The sequence below is a fragment of the Pteropus alecto genome, unplaced genomic scaffold (genome assembly GCF_000325575.1).
Source record: "Pteropus alecto unplaced genomic scaffold, ASM32557v1 scaffold35, whole genome shotgun sequence".
NCBI classification, from domain to species: domain Eukaryota; kingdom Metazoa; phylum Chordata; class Mammalia; order Chiroptera; family Pteropodidae; genus Pteropus; species Pteropus alecto.
In genome coordinates, this window is record NW_006437828.1 from 6,340,955 (window position 1) to 6,356,935 (window position 15,981).

At 47.2% G+C, this 15,981-nt stretch overlaps 1 protein-coding gene across 1 annotated transcript in view; it reads right to left on the reverse strand.

Moving 5' to 3' along the window:
* Window positions 1-5,968: 5,968 nt before the first annotated feature.
* Window positions 5,969-15,981, reverse strand: part of OLFM4 (olfactomedin 4) — a 20,224-nt gene continuing 10,211 nt past the window's right edge. Inside the window, exons 3-5 of the mRNA XM_015591792.1 lie at window positions 15,343-15,555; window positions 14,233-14,398; window positions 5,969-7,563 (exon numbers count right to left, since the gene is read on the reverse strand). Coding sequence (XP_015447278.1) covers window positions 6,761-7,563; window positions 14,233-14,398; window positions 15,343-15,555 — 1,182 coding nt within the window. The 3' untranslated portion in view covers window positions 5,969-6,760. The remainder of the gene's footprint in view (window positions 7,564-14,232; window positions 14,399-15,342; window positions 15,556-15,981) is intronic.

Below are 15,981 nucleotides of genomic sequence, written 5' to 3' on the forward strand. Positions count from 1 at the left end.
CTGTCCACCAGCTGTGTAACGGCCGCGCTTACGGGTGTGTTTGCCGCTGCTTGTACCTTCTCTGCGCTTGCGCCCCATTCGTTCACAGGGCCGTTCCCCCATCTGCTTAAACGAGCCAGCCCCAGTACAGCCCCGGGAAACGGTGTCCCCCCGTGTGCCCACGGGATGCCCCGTGGAGGATCAGGAGGGAGGGTGGGGCAGCCGTCCAGTGACCGCGGCCATCCGATTTTTATCAGCCACAGCGTTTAAAAAGAACCAGCCTTCAGTTGCCACCAGGGTGTTTTATACTTTCCTGCTGGGAGAAGAAAAGCTCTCCAAATGTTTCATGTGGCAGGAACCGGAACACTGTTATTACAAACGCTCTTTTCCAGACGAATTCCCTGAGCGAACGCTGCCAGAATGCCTCCTCTCCAAGGCGGTTTTGCCTTCACTCAGTGACTTCAGAGATTTTGCTAGAAAACCTGCCACCCGGGCTCCAGCAAGCAGCAGATGGTCTCAGTGTGGCTGTGCGGTGCAGCCGTGACCGGGATGGTCCCCAGAAACCCCACAAACTGTGCGGCATCATCGGAATGGAGCTCGTGCTGCTATACTCACCCAGGTCGTCTTCCGCAGTGGATTAGAGCCCGGGGAAGGCCTGGGCCGGTCGCTATGGGCACTGCTGCCTCAGGAGCTGTGGGTAAAGCATCACCTCCCAAAGGCACCCCAAAGATCTGCCGGTGAAAAATATCAGTCAGTATTTCAGGGATGATAAATGGGGATGGGGGGAATGATGAAGGACATGGCATTCCCCAAGTTCTGGAAGTTTCTGGATGGTTCCCCAAATAAAAGAGATTCTTCTCCTTATCCTCAAAAAGGAATTGAGGCGCCCGAGCCTCTCGGAGGACACTGGTGGCTCCCTGAGATGGAGTCGCCATGGGGGTACCGTCCCAACGTCGCCGATGGAGTCTGGCAGAGGAACTATAAAGTTGTAAAAGCCAGCACCTCTTCGAAAGTTCATTCAGCGTGATCACTGTTGATAGAGGACCCGTCCCCTACTACGGTGGCGTCAGGCAAAGCCACCAATGAGTGTGAACATGAAACAAACAAACAAACAAAACAAAACAAAAAATGAACTAGTGACAAGTGACCAGGGGATGGAAGAGGTGCTAAAAGAAGCAGTCGCCAGAGAACTAGTGATGAATGACCAAGGGATGGAAGAGGTGCTAAAAGAAGCAGTCGCCAGAGACAAGATGGGCCACAGTGAGGGTCAAAGCAGTGGTCGCCGGCTGAGGTTGTGTGCCAGATGCTCTGTGCCAGATGTTCTGTGCCAGATGTTCTGTGCCAGATGCCGTCTATTGACACTGGCATCGGTTTTCAATGGCTCCCATCACCTTCTTTGTATCACAGGGCAGGGAAGATGAAAACCACGCTTCTCAGTCTCCGGTGCAGACACAGTTCTGGGTTCATTCTCGGTTCAGCCAATGGGATCCACTTATGCTGACGACACAGCCCCCGGACGGTGGAGGGCTTTCCAGGTGTGCAGGTGGATGAGTGGGCACCAGCGGAGGTGCGTGTTGGCAGAAGATGGACCCCCCGTTCCAACATCTTGGTACCAGTTTGGATGGCGTGGGGACGACACCAGGGGTAGTGACAGACATAGTTTTTTGATTTCTCAGTCACTGGTAGCTGTCACTCCAGGCTTTCCAGCGATTTCGTAAGCACCTAATTCTCTGTATTAAATCTTCTCTCCTAGCGGGGTGAGGCAGACCGGCTGATAGCTTACCATCCCATCGATTTCCTCCCGCGTACCCAGCTAAAGTACGTTTCCAGCCTCTTCAGCACTTCGGCGTGACCCCGTGTTAATGGATTGTGTGGGAGTGTTGGACGCCCCTTTAGCCCTGAGCTTACCAACCTCCACCAGAGGCCCTCCGGGCTCTTCTCCCTTCTGCTTGTCTGATTCAGATGAGCACAGTGACCTTGGGAGCTGCGTGTGGTCATGGTGGAGCCCCAAGATGAACTAGAATGAGCCCGGCCCCCGAATCGCTGTTTGGAAGGGCGTCACATTGGAAGAGGAGCTCTCCGCCATCAGCGTGGCACCAGACAAGACCACAGTGGCATGTGAGGCGGGGAAACGGTGCTGGGGATGAGGAAGATGTTACGGGAGCAACAACCGAGGACAAAATGGTAAAAGCGGAGGTTGCCGATGTGAAGGAGGAAAAAAGCTGCTGTTCGTTAAGTCACTGGGACAGTGAGATCGTCCGATGTGGCAGTTACGGCGCCGCAGTCAAAAGAAGTTGTTCCTGCACTGAACTCTGCCTGACGTCAGCCACCGAGGCGAAAGTCAGAGTATGTCACCAGCAATGCTGATATGAAAACATAATAGGCCACAACCCAAAACAACACATGAGCTGGCACAGTCTAGCTAGGAAGAGAGGACATTGGAAGGACTTGGAGTCCACACGCATTTCTTGTATGGAGGCTCAAAGACCGAATTCCTCTGATGCCCTATAAACCCCGGCCCCCGTCCATCGCTCCCCCTCATCCTCCACGTACACTGAGCTCCACAGAAGGGCTGAGGTCTGGGAACCACGCTCGGAGTTTCCAAGGTGCCCAGGGGCGGCATCCAAGAGACAGCCTCCCCTCCAGGCAGATTGAAAGCCGTCCTCCCCCGCCGCAGACCTCGATTCCAAGGGCCGTGGCTTTGAATGAGCTCCAGGAGCAGATGCAGATCTCAAAGACAAGTGGGCACATCCCGAGCTACAGATGTGAGGCCTGGCAACTGAACTGATAACTCGAATGGCGTCTCTCGTGGATGAGCCAGGCCAGCTGGTCGGTTCCGCTGGCTGGGAGCGTGCCTGAGGAGCGTGCCTGCCTTTCATTTTCTGATGTGTCACAATTCACCCTTCTGTTGTTCCAGAACATTCTGGAGCACAGGGGGGTTAATCATGCTTCATGGTGAGACATCTGTTTGAGATGACTCGAAGGCTCAGGCCCAGAACCTCCCTACATCATCCTGAAGGTGGACACATGGTCACCTTCCGTCCACCCGTTGTCGTTTCCCTTTTGGTGGTTCATAAACCGAGGGAGGAAGACAAACTCCTGTGGCCAGCAATGCAAACTAGCCCTGAAAGATAGACAGGTTTTACTCCAAACGGAGCACAGCGTAAATACCCACACCTGCTCTCGGAAGACCAACATTCCCTCCACAATACCACACAGTAAGTGGGAGGACTTGTGCCCCTGTTTTCAGTCCTTCTCATGGGGACCGAAAGCGGATGAACGCTGGCCTTCATCTGGGTTTTTCGTGGCTCGGAGGAAAGGAAAATCAGCCTCAGTGTCTGCTGTTCATGTCGCTCTGTCTCTCGGAGTCACGACATGGAAAGGCAGGTTCTGAGGATCGATCTTGGAGTTGAGGACAAAGAGAGGGTGTTCCAGCTTCTCTCATACCACAAGGGCACCTTTTCAGAGAGTCGCTCGTGGCAACAAGTCTTAAAGGGAAGGAAAAGCAAACCCTGATCTCAGCTAGCTCTACATCTTGTCAGCCCCAGGATCAATCTGAGCCTAAAGTTCGAAATGAGAAATAGAGATAATAACTCCTCATTGAGGGCGGAGCGTGTGCCAAAGACCGTATTAAATACTTTACACTCTTAATATCACTTAACCTACCCAACAGGAGTCTGGGTGGGTGGTTTTATCCCCTTACACACACACACACACAAAAAAAACGACACTGAGTCTCAAAAAAATTAAAGAACTTACCCAAAGCCACACCGTTTGAAAGCTGTGGAAACAAGAGTCAAATCCAGTTTGGCTTGACTTCGAAGCCTGTGCTCTAAAACACTAAGCATCATTTGTTAGTATCAGGACCCACCTAGGCAGAGATGATTGTGGCACAGTAGAGACTGGAGAACAGACATCGAATGAAGCTAGTGGGGCGGGGGGACTCGCAAGTGTTGGAAGCGCTGCCAGGTAGTGCTTGATCGATGCCCACAGCTGGCCCCCTCCGATGGGAATTCTGGGCCACTAGGAAACACTTAAAAGGCAAGTAGGTCACCACAGCTCTCCACGATCCTCAGCCTCCCCCCACATAATAAAAATGTAGGGAACTCTGAGAGCCACCGGCAAAGCTCAGTCACCCTCTGGGCTAATGTGAGCCCACAGGTTCTGTTTTTCAAGAAGAAACCAGAAAAGGCCACACTCTAGAGGCTACATATTATATAATTCCGCGGAAGGAGGAAACAGATCAGTGATGGCCAGGAGGCAGGAGATGGAAATAGGAGTTGACTGCAAAAGGGCACGAGAAAACTTTCTGAGAGATAATAAAAACGTTTCCTATGCTAACTACGGTAGCCCTTACACAACTGTGTACATTTGTCCAAACCCATTTAATTTTATGTTTAAAACTGGCAGAATTTACCATATGTAAATTACATCTCCAGAAAGCTGATTTAAATATATAGACACAATTTTTTTCCTCCCAGAAGAAAGCAAGCTGGTGAATCTTGAGCTAAAACGTGTGCTGTGTGCCTGCACCACAGTAAAACCTTGAACCTAAACCCTCTCCAGTGGGGAGACGTGCCGCCGGCGGCAGCTGCCTGATCCACATCCCGTGGGAAGACGTCCGAAGGGAATTTCCAGGCAAACGCTTCTCTAGCACTTAACACGAGCTGATCGCGAGGGCTCCCTCGGCTTCCTGCCTCCTTTCCCGAATCTTCGGAGGTCATACTGTGCATTCAATAGAAACACTCACCTGGAAAATTGCCTAGAGCCAGATTAAATATAACATCACTGTTTTTAACTTATATCTCGCATGACATACCTGTCTTTATCTTCGAATCTGGTTGCATTTTGAAGGCCGTACCTGTCTCTGTGCACGGCTTTGAAAGAGGAAAATCTTGCTAAAAATACTAAATATTGTAGCTACTGCCTTCCTCTAAAGGCTTGGTGTGGATTAAAATGGGATTTCGGTAAGACTAACCCCAACAGCGTAGTCTGTCGGTCCTTGCAGTCCTAGGTCACCCTTCCCCCTACACATGGTCCTTGCAGTCCTAGGTCACCCCTTACCCTACACATTAACTTCGGCAAAGGCATTTATCTCTGTCCAGCACGGCCCGTTAGCCCCTTGGCTTTCGGTGCAAGACTTCCTGTTTGGGGACGGTCTAGAGGCTTCTGACCCGTGTTAACAGCGCATTTGGAAAGGGAACACAAGCCACACAAATATAGTCTAACATGGGAAATCAGATCAGTCATGCAAATTAATAAGTACATAAGGTCACATCCCAAAAGAAAATAGTGCAGCCTCATACAACAAAAGCTGCCAGAAAGACTGGACGGTAATGGGAAATGAAAAAGCCAGCCTGATTTTGGCCTCCTTTAAAAGCTATGAATGTGACCCGCTATTAGGTATATAATGTACTGGCCATTGTCATTTGGGAAGTGGCCATTCTCTGTACCTCATAGCAAGGTATGAGTTATTCTATTAAGAGTTCTTAAAAAAAAAAAAAGAGTAAATAAAACAAAAGACAACTTTCTTAAAGCATGTTTTAATGTTTTATTAAAAGGGAAAAAGTACAACATCGAAGGAGCTAACCCTATGGGCCCGGACTCACGGACATTAAAGAAAAACAGACCAAACTCAGATGACAAAGCCTCCGAAACGCAGATGCCCACATACCTACGGAATACCTGCACACTTTCAGCGAATTTTCTACATTTCTTGCTCATAAAAAAATTTTTTTTATTTTCTTACAAGTTTCAGGCCTAAACAAAGACAAAAATTGCATGAAACAATCGATACAACTTCACATGATTCTTACATATGCTCCAAGGCCTCTCTTATAGAACCAGAAATGCTATCGCTTGATCATCCAGTTGTCATCCAGTTTTTTTACCGTCGTAGAGTCATAAAACTAAAAGTTCACGATGAGATTAAAAAAAAAAAGTAATTCTGTTTCTCTTATCATTGTTTCATTTAAAAAATATGGCTAATTTTTTTTTAAGGAGGAGGTAGGGAGAAAGTGAGAGGAACTGGTTGCTAAGTCTGCTTCTAACCTTCCGAGCCGCCTCTGGAGCGAATTTATGAGACAGGAGAGCTCGACCGACTCTTACGTCGGTAGACCGTGGGAGAAAAGAGTAATCCAGTGCCTCGTCGGCAGACCCCTCTGGGATTGATCTGCAGCATACAATTTAAAGTATAAAAGCGCCTTTCTCCAGAAAATGCAGAGCATTTTACAAATATAACAGAAGTATGCTAAATTTACTTATCTGCTTGCTGTATACAAAACACCATTCCGATTGCTAGCAAGAAAAACAAAGTTGGAAATTTGGCCCGTGAAGGAGCTTCAGGTATTAACTTGCCTAATTTAGCCCCAGGTTTCCCTCGGGTATGGAGGAGTTGGCTGGGCTACGTAGAGCAGCCTGCTCACCGAGCCCTCTCTCCCGCACAAAGAAACCCAGAAGCCACACAGAGCTCTCTTTCAATTAATTAATTCCCAGATGTCACCACACCGAAGGCTTCCTTGAACCCATGATGTCCCTAGACCCCTCACACTCTCACCCTGAAAGGATCTGATTTCAGTAGGGAAATGCATCCCAGAAGGCAGATGGCTTCCAAGAGAACTCATCAAATCAGCACAAATATCTTAAGTCCCTAGTGCAACAGAACTGTGCTCCCAAATATTAGCGCGAAGCAAATAAGCTCCCGGATCCCCCTGCAGGTATCTAAATAAGTGGAGAGGACCATTTTTTCAACAGACATTTTATTTCTGTCTCACCCTAACACCTAAAGAAGTTCCTGCTCAAAGATCAGATCATAATTCAGAAGGTAACCATCGTTATAGACAAAAAGTTTCTGGTCGAAAGGATGGTAGTTAATGCTCTGTACCCTTTCCTGCATCTTATGCATTACGATGTCCAGCCTGCCCTCTCTTCCTGTGTTGGTATCATAGTAATAGAAAATCTCTTCTGTTCTGGTGTTCAGCGTACGGGTGGCATACAGAACCCCGCATACCACGAAGGCATTAGAAACAGAGGGTTTATACTGCTTGGTATGCCACGTGTTCAGCACCTCAAGCGTGGTGTCGTTGAGTTTGCTGATCACCATGTTACCAGTGCTGGCCTCAGTTGCATAAATCACCCACAACCCACTCTCATCTACAGCCAAGTCAATATCTTGCCAACCCACATTAGCATATGAAAAGCGGTTATTATAGGCGGCAGCAGGGAGCGCTTGAGTCACAGCCACCGTGTTGGTGGTCAGGTTAATTTTGGCAAGGTTGCCGGTGTTGTACCAGTTGACATACATGTTGTTTTTGTAAACCACGGTCCCACTGCCTTGGCCGTAAGTAATCCGGTACTCCCGAGCATTTGTGTACAATAGCAGATCATCCAGTGTATTGTAGAGCCTGTAATGTTCCAAGAGTCTCCCATCTGTATTCAAAGGCGCCACCCAATACAGCCCTTTGTCTGGATTCTGGGGAGAGTAATCCCGCCCCCAGGCACCGTACTTGTAGGCGAACCCTCTCCAGTTGAGCTGAACTATGGAAGGTTGGCTGATGTTCACCACTCCGCCGTGAGCACAGTTCCCTGGACAAACGAGAATACAAACGGGCCTTCTTAGAGAAAATGAATGACGAGATACAAACCATTTAATATCCAAAGATTGGGTAGCTAGTCAGACATGAGCAACAAGGGGAACGAAGGGATAGGGGTCCCGCCTAGAGACCGCCCAAAGAACACCCCAATGGTACTAGAATTCTGGGTAAGCACATGCGTAGTAGGCAGAGTTATATAGCAGCCAGGTGTCAATCAAAATGACCTCACTTGCCAATCACCTAAGAACACCTTTGGAACCACCCATCGCCCCCGTCATATAAGGCAGACATTCCCACTTCTGGGTCCTCTTTTTAGGGCCCCTTTGCATTGGTTATTGTAGTTACAGCGTTGGGACCCTGTGTCTCCTTGGGGCGCGCTTTGTCTTTCTAAAATAATAGTTTTAAAAAGTCTTTTCTAAATCTCACTGACCTGTGATTCTTCACTGCGTCATTGAGGAAGAACCGAAGAAGAATGCTAACTACACTTCAGCCCCATCGTTACCCCTCTCCCCCCCACTGCTGTTGGGGTGACACCAACTGCCTTCCGCCCCACTGGTAACACTAAGAACCAAAGAAATCCATAAATATTTTTTTCTCGGCAAGATTCAAGGACAGCAGTGGTTCTGAGGGAGAAGAGGTGACATTTTCTCTTGGTTTCAGTCTCAATGCAAACCCGCTGGTCGGCTCTAGAAAAAAACGACCTTTTATTTCCGTGGATGGGCTTTCAATCTAGAAAGTGGGGACAGGGAAACTGCCGAGAGACACATTAAAAAGGTTTGAGGGCCCAGAGACGGCGGGGGGACCTGATAAAATCCAATATATTTTCTTCTACCAGAAAGCATTTTGCAAATATTCTATTTCATTTTTCTTAGAGAAATCAAAAGAGCCAGATCAGTCCAGAACCGTACCCTATTCCCATAAAGTCAGGAGGCGCCACTCGTCAGGCTCGGGGGGAACTGTGATGAAGGAGAAGACTGTCCTGGGGAAGCCCCCTTACCCTTCGCTCTGCTGCCCTTTCCCGGGACCCACACCAGGCGCCAACGCTGCCCCCAGCTAATCTCAGGAGAGAAAATTTTACGTACGATGTTTTAAAGAGATAGAAGCATAGGCTTATCATGGTGGGATTTCAACCTCGAGAAGCCATGGGAGTCATGTGGAGGCAACATTGCCTCTCTGTGCCCAAAGCACAGCCCATCACTTAGGTCCCTTAGTGATCATCTTGCTGTTTATAACTCGTATTCTACTGCACCATAGAATGACAGGCAAGTACCCTGTCGTCTCCATACTGATGCTAGGTCTGTCACAATGTGTGCAATCAAGTGGGACCAGACTCATCATGGTCCGCTGCATCTACATCCCCCGTAACACTTGGGTGAATGACTCGGCCTGGGCAACTGGCCCTTCGCATTGCACTCCCTCTGAAATGCCTGCCATAAAATATAAAATAAAATTCTTCCAGTATTTTTATAATAACTATCCAAAGAGTCGAACACATATTTCCTGGGATCTTAATGAATACCCTTAAAGAAGGGGTGAGATCATTTATTGAATAACGAAAATGTATCCAACTTCAAGTACGTTCGAGGTCGTTGTCCCTCATCCTGCTGCCTGAAGCAGAGCAGGCGAGGGAAGGAGAGAGCGGAACCCCAATCGCTGAGTCACGCTCTAAAGGCTTGGAGGGACTCAGGGAGCCATGGTGCGCACGTGGCGAGCACATGAAGTGAGCAGGAGCCAAAAGCAGAGCTCCAAACAACTACCTGAAGTTAGCATTTGGGGGAGGCGGGGGCGCTAAGCTCAGAGGCTAAGCTGTTGCCTCTGAGTCTCCACTTCTGACCAAGACGGAAAGATCTACCTATTCCTTTCCTTGCTCTATGTCTCTTCCTCGCCCCACCTCATGCAAGGACTGCTCAGAAGTGAAACCATTACTAGACATTCTGCTTTTATTTTTCCAATCTACCGGGGCTTTTTGGTCCCAGAATTAAATACGTGCTCCTTAAATGCTCTCATAAATCCGCAGTTGGTGGGAAAGCCAGCCAACCGTACAACAGGTAGAGAAATAAAACCACTCTGTACCCAACTTCAAATAATTTTGCATATCATTAAGCAGAACACAGTCACAGGTTTATTTTAATAATGCATGCGCCATTTCATAAATAAAAAAAGCAGCGTGTATTCAGCCAAGAGACTGTTCTCCACTAAAGAAATAATAAATAAAATTATAAATTATTATTTCTTCTCCTAAAAGTGATCTCTCAGATGAATGCTTGTTTGCTTTTGTTTGTGAAACAATGCATGAATTATTAAAATAAAGTTAGCGGTGTGTTCGGTTTAATGATAACAAAAACTGTTCGAGTTTCCATATGCTACAAACTGGGTTTTCTAGTTAAAATATCTCCCGGAGAACTTATTTATTCAACTACATTTCACTCTGAGGAAATGGAAGAAAGTCACTTTTTTCTTGCAGGATAGAGGACTTAGGAATTATTTGCTTAACTGAATCTTGCATTCCTGGAAAGGAACTATCCCAAACCAATAGCAACAAAGTATTTAAGGGAAAGTTATGCTATGTGTAACTAATTCAGAAATTATCACGGGGTGAAAGACAATAAACTATTCTGTCCTAGATGTGGAAATCCTTAGGAATCAAAATAATCCTCTCTTAAAAATTACTACTACTAATACTACTACTGATAATAGTCGTCATGGCTCATCATTTTACGTGTTGGCCAGGAAATTCAAATTACACCTGACATAAATATTCAAAATGTGTGAATTTAAATCTCTTTCCCCCACCTTCCTAAATACTCTCCTATTCTTTTGGTTACGTTGCCTTTCTCATCTTTCTCTGACAGGCCATTTCTAGGATGCCGGCTCCGGTGAAAAGGAAGTGGACATAGAGAAGAGAACTAGGCATCGTTGCCAGTGCTACAGACATGGCTATGGCAGTGACAGACCAGTGAAAAGCTGTGGCAGGCTTCCCTGATACCTGGCAGCAAACAGTCTTGGAAACTGAAGCTGACAGCCAGCGTCCACTGCCAGAGTCCCCAACCCCCGCCACCTACCCATGTAACCTAAGCTTCTCCCCACCCTCCTGTATCTCTCACCCCTTTCCAGCCCCTTCGTTCATTTGAAGGTCTTAGAGATTCTCCATCTCCATCTTTCCCATCTCATTCCCTTATTGGGCTGCCACTCACTGGCAGAGCAACCCCTTGCCCAGCCATGATGCAAGAATTGGCGAAGAACCAATGACTCATTTTGCATTTTCCGGTGGAAGAGAACACAGTATAAAACGAAGGGCAGAAGCATGCCTTTAGCTCCTGCACAAGCAAAGAAGCAAAGATAACTTGGCGTTCATCAGGCTGGTGAGTTGTTGGGACTGTCTTGTCACTCCAGGAATCACAGGTGCGCCTTTCTATTAGAGCATCCGTGGAAGGCAGGCTGGTACAGTGACGATATTACCAGACAGATTCGGTGTTTGTGAAATAAAGGAATAGAAGACTAATCGAATCTCGCAAACCCGGCTTACCTACTCTTATCTATAAAACACTAGTCCTCTACCCTGCTACACACCTGAATTTTTTAAAGACCCTGGTGTTTACTTCACAAAACATAAGGCAAGGAACCTTCTACAGGAGTAGCTTTGGTTGGCAATCTCTCCACCATGCAATTTATTAGATATTGCCACGGGATTCTGAAACTATCCTGAGAAGCCACATGATGAGACTTTAAAATACTGTAACTTGGCTTTTTAAAAGTATCATGGTTAGCATTTTTCTAAAGCCAAAGATTAGATGTCTGCAGAGGAAACAATCTTAGATCTATTAATATGCTCTCCTACCTGGGCAAGTGAACTTTATTGGATCCAAGAGAAGAATATGATTGACTTGTGAGAATTAGGCAATTAAAGTGGTCATAATCACAAAATAATTAAAGCTAAATTGACTTTGAATTATTGAATATATGCTACCCAACACTCTGCTCTTCCCTAGGCTTGGGATTTTGGCAGGTCACTCCAAATCCTTTATACCCTGGTCAATCACCAACCATTTACGGAGCACCTATATGTGTCAGCACAGAGCCCGGCGTCTCCAAGCACGGTGGCGAGCGACCCCCGAGCACGCCACCACATTTTGCCTATGCAGTCATCTAGAATCAGAGGGAAAATGGAGAGAAACAGAGCCAGTTGTTTTCAGGGGAAAAAGTTAATGAGCAGAAGGCCAATTATTTTAGATTAGAAAGTTCTATGAAACGAAGCAGAAAAAGATGCCATTTTCAGCATAAACCAAATGTAAAGTGCATTTTATTGAACCCTCACTACATGTCCTGATTCTGAGATCGAGCTGACCACAGGGGTAGCAAACCACAGCTGCAAGGGGTGAGGGGCGGGGGAAGGGCGGGGGGTGAGAGCACAGGATTTCTTCATAGCTGAGACTTGCATATGGTCTTTTTTGTTCTGTGCGACTCTGCAGTCGGACAAGCAGAGAGGCCAGATTTTAAAGTCCCAAGAACAGTGAGTAACTTTAATTAAAGTCTCCGCAGGCTCACAGCTTGTTGGTGCCCGGGGATTTTCCAATTCTGCATCGTCCACCAACCCAAACAGAAAGAGAGCAAGTGAAAGAAATTGATTTAAAAACATGACAAAAAGTCGGTTTAATACAAACCTCATAAATATAATATGAACAAAGCTGGAGGAGGGCCAAGCGGCTTGGCTGAGGTCCAGGTACAGCCCAAGCTGTAGGAAAGTGCGAGGAAAGCTGGGTCCAATTTGCTTAAACAACACAGCTGGGCTGGCTGACGAAGTGTAAGTGTGAGGGCCCAGGGGAAAGTTCTGGGGGAAGGAAAGTTCTAGCAAAAATAACCCAACAGACTCACTTGTTTTCCTCCTTAGACATAGGCAGTGTGTTTTCTCCCCTACTACCGACCTTGAGTTATGACCTTGAGTAATGACACCTGACACTCTAGGTCCTGAGATGACCAGGAGGTAAGGCATCTGGCATTTCAGCCTCAGCTGTCACTGACTACCTGTGTGGCCTCAGGAAAAGCAGCAGCATCACCGTCCCATGTCCCCTCTTCTGAGACATGAGGGGCCTGAGCTAGATGGCCTTGAATGTTCCTTCCTGCTGTAAAATGTCCTTATTCTAAGGGATGCATAGAAAACTGAGCAGGAAAAATCTATCCCACAGCGAAGATTTGCTGAGGTTAAACAGAAAAGTCTCGCTCAGGTATTATCAAGGGTGGTCGTTGCTCCAACTCCTCCCTCAAGGAGCCAGCAGAATGAGCTCTTACTTCGAAAGCATGTTGACACCATGGACCCCAGACCCAGTTTAGCCTCAGCTTGTTACAGAGGACAGAGCGTGGCCTTTGTTCTAAATCTCCTCTGTATGTCATGCTATGACCGATTCCCAACAGCAGAGGGAGGCAGAGAGTCCCCGTACAACCCTACAGCGGCCTCTAAAGCCTCACAGACACCAGCTACACTGACAAGGATCCAAAAGGCAAGGCCTAAAAGGAAACAGGCTGTGACGATAGGAATTAATGAAAAGAGCGAGAGCTGTACCGTCCGATGAGAAGATACGCCCCGTTCACGACCTGCGGAGATTGGTCCCCTCCGACACGAGCGTCTCTAAAGGACAGGGCAACGTGCTGCAGCTAAGAAGATGCCTTTAGGTCACCTGCAGGGACGTGCTGAAGCGTACAGGCACCTAGCACTGCCTTTGTTCGTGCAAGGTTTTCACTTCGCTTCTCCTCATTAATAATAACAACCATCGCCAGCATACACGTGCCAATCACAGAGCCACGAGCTTCTCCAGCCTGTGTCATTAACCCTCACAGCAACCCTGCAACGGAGGCTCTACCATATTCTCCCATTTGACACGTGAGGAGATGAAGGACCCTTTTGCTGGGGCCACATAGCTGGGAAGCTCAGGCCTTTGGGGTCCCAAAGCCATACTCCGGACCCTCACACTCCACTGCCTCCATTCACGTTCACGGGGTACTTACGGAGCATTCACGGCTAGGCTATACTTGACCAGGAGGATGATTCATTAGAGAGCGAGACGCCCTCCAAGAACTCAGTCCAGGGGAGATGCCAGGACTTACCCACCAGTACAAAACGCGTGGGGCCATCGGTCAAACCCTCCCTGAAGCCCAGGACACACCATACAGCAGGTGCTCGACATGCACTTAAGAACAGCACGAAGGAAAAATAAGGAGGCAGGAGGAGGGGGGCGGGGCTAGGAGAGAGGAGCGGAGGAAGATTCCAGCTATAACCCCAGCTCATCGCGTAAACGAGCCCATCAGCCCTGACAGTCCCCAGACAGTGCGGACGGACGCTGCGCAGGCTCCAGCGGCTTTCGCCAGGCCCCTGGCAGCCACCGCATCTCCACGCGGATGTTTATCCTGTTAGTGAACGCGGAGGGGGTACGTGTAACGTGAGGATTTCATTTCAGATCGACTCATTGTTCACGTTTTTCCTCTGTGAGCCCCAGTATGTGACAGTAAGTAGAGCGACTAGGGGAGGAGGTTCAAACGCACGGAAGAGTCACTCAGAACTGCAAAAATCCCGCCCTTGGGACTCTGCGATCCCGATCCCGAATCCCTCCTCCACCCTGCGCTGGCCCCTCAGAGGCCTGGTTCAAGGTCAGGCGAGGGACGCACTCACCTGGAGAGGGAGGAGGCCCGACCAAGGCCACCGGGACGTTTTCACCTTTAGAGGCTTCACATTCCTTGAGCTTGTTCTTCAGAGCCGCGATTTCCCGGCGAATCATAAGAACATTGTTTTTGTCTAGTGTCTCGAGCTTCTCTACCAGGAGAGTCATATTCCTTATCTAAAGAAATAAAATTCAGAGTGACTTTACGCTACTGTACAATTTCTTTCATAAACATTCCAGAGCTGAATTTGTCACTTAGTGAAACATTGCCAGAGAATCCACCCCAGATTCTTCTGAATGGTTTCATTTGGAAGAATACATTTTACGGTTTAGCGTGAACGCCTGTCACATCTCAGGGCAGGTGTGTGTGACGAGGAGAAAATGGCCAAGATTTTGAATAGTTTTAATAACAGAGCACAGGCTCAGTCTCTGCATCCACGAACGTCCATTAAAGTTCATTTCTCATAATCTTCCCCATAAACTCGTGTTTCCTCGTGTTGTAGCATAATTAAGTTTCTCATAAATGGTGAGAACCAAAGAAAACTTAAATTCTAAAATATATAACTAGAATTCTCAACTATAGCCCATGTCATGACTGTGCTAGTGAATTCTCATTGACATAAATCACCCAACCAAAACATTAGCCCGATGGTCTTTATCCACAGAGCTTAAAAGACCTTCACTAAAACATACAAGACATCCCTTTAAAAAAAGGTTGTCAATATGTGGTGACCAGTTCCAAAAGGGATCAAGGATGACATGAACATTCGAAAGGAGAAACAGACCTAGCAAGTCCAAAATCAGGCTTCCTAGTTCCATGAGGATAAGCCAGAACAGAGAAGACAGTTGATCTGCTTGGCCATGGAGTTGCTCAGATTTATATCAGCACCTTTCTAGAGATATCGAAAGGCCATTTGGTTCTGGGGCAGAACGCTGATCATCAGTGGACACCTGCTCCTCAGTCAACATGTTCCCAAAGTGCTAAACTTACTATTGAAAGATGGGTGTCCATAGAAAGCAGAACACGGGCTATGCCACGCAGTCATGAGAGAGCACAGGATTAGAAATCGGGGCTGAAAAGGTTCATCACTGATACACAGAGAAGCGAGTTCACTCCGTACCTCTACCTCCAGCTGGTCGATGATTTCTGAGCTTCCAACAACAGTGCCCTTCAGCCGGATGATCAGTCTCTCCATCTCCTTCACTTCTATCTTGATCAGCTCAAACTCCAATTCAGTGTAAGAAATGGTATCTTTTTCCATGATCTCTATACGGACAGTGAGGTTTGAGAGTTTCTTTTCATAGATACTGATTAATCGGACATACTCCTTCACCTGAAAGGGAGTCAGAAAACTCAAGTCGATTCCCAGGGTAATAGCATACAGTCTTCCTCCACTATCAAGCCCTTGCTGTCAATCATTTTTTTAAAGAAATGGATCAAAAATATTAATAATTATATCTTTTTCTTAATCTATCCAAATGCAGACTAAAAAGAACTTGTTACTACGATTGACTACAATTAGTCTATTTTTACATAGACTAAAAATACATTTGCTTCTGAGTCATCATTCAAGTACATTTTCATCTCTATTTTAATGTTTGACGATATTAGCTCTGCAAACTAAACTGGTTTGAATCAGAGTCTCTTGCCCTCTCTACTCCCCTGAAACCACATGCTCTAAATCAGCGTTTTCCAAACTCGGCACTCCTGACATTTGGGGCTAGATTATTCTTTCTTGTGGGGGGCTTTTTTATGTTAT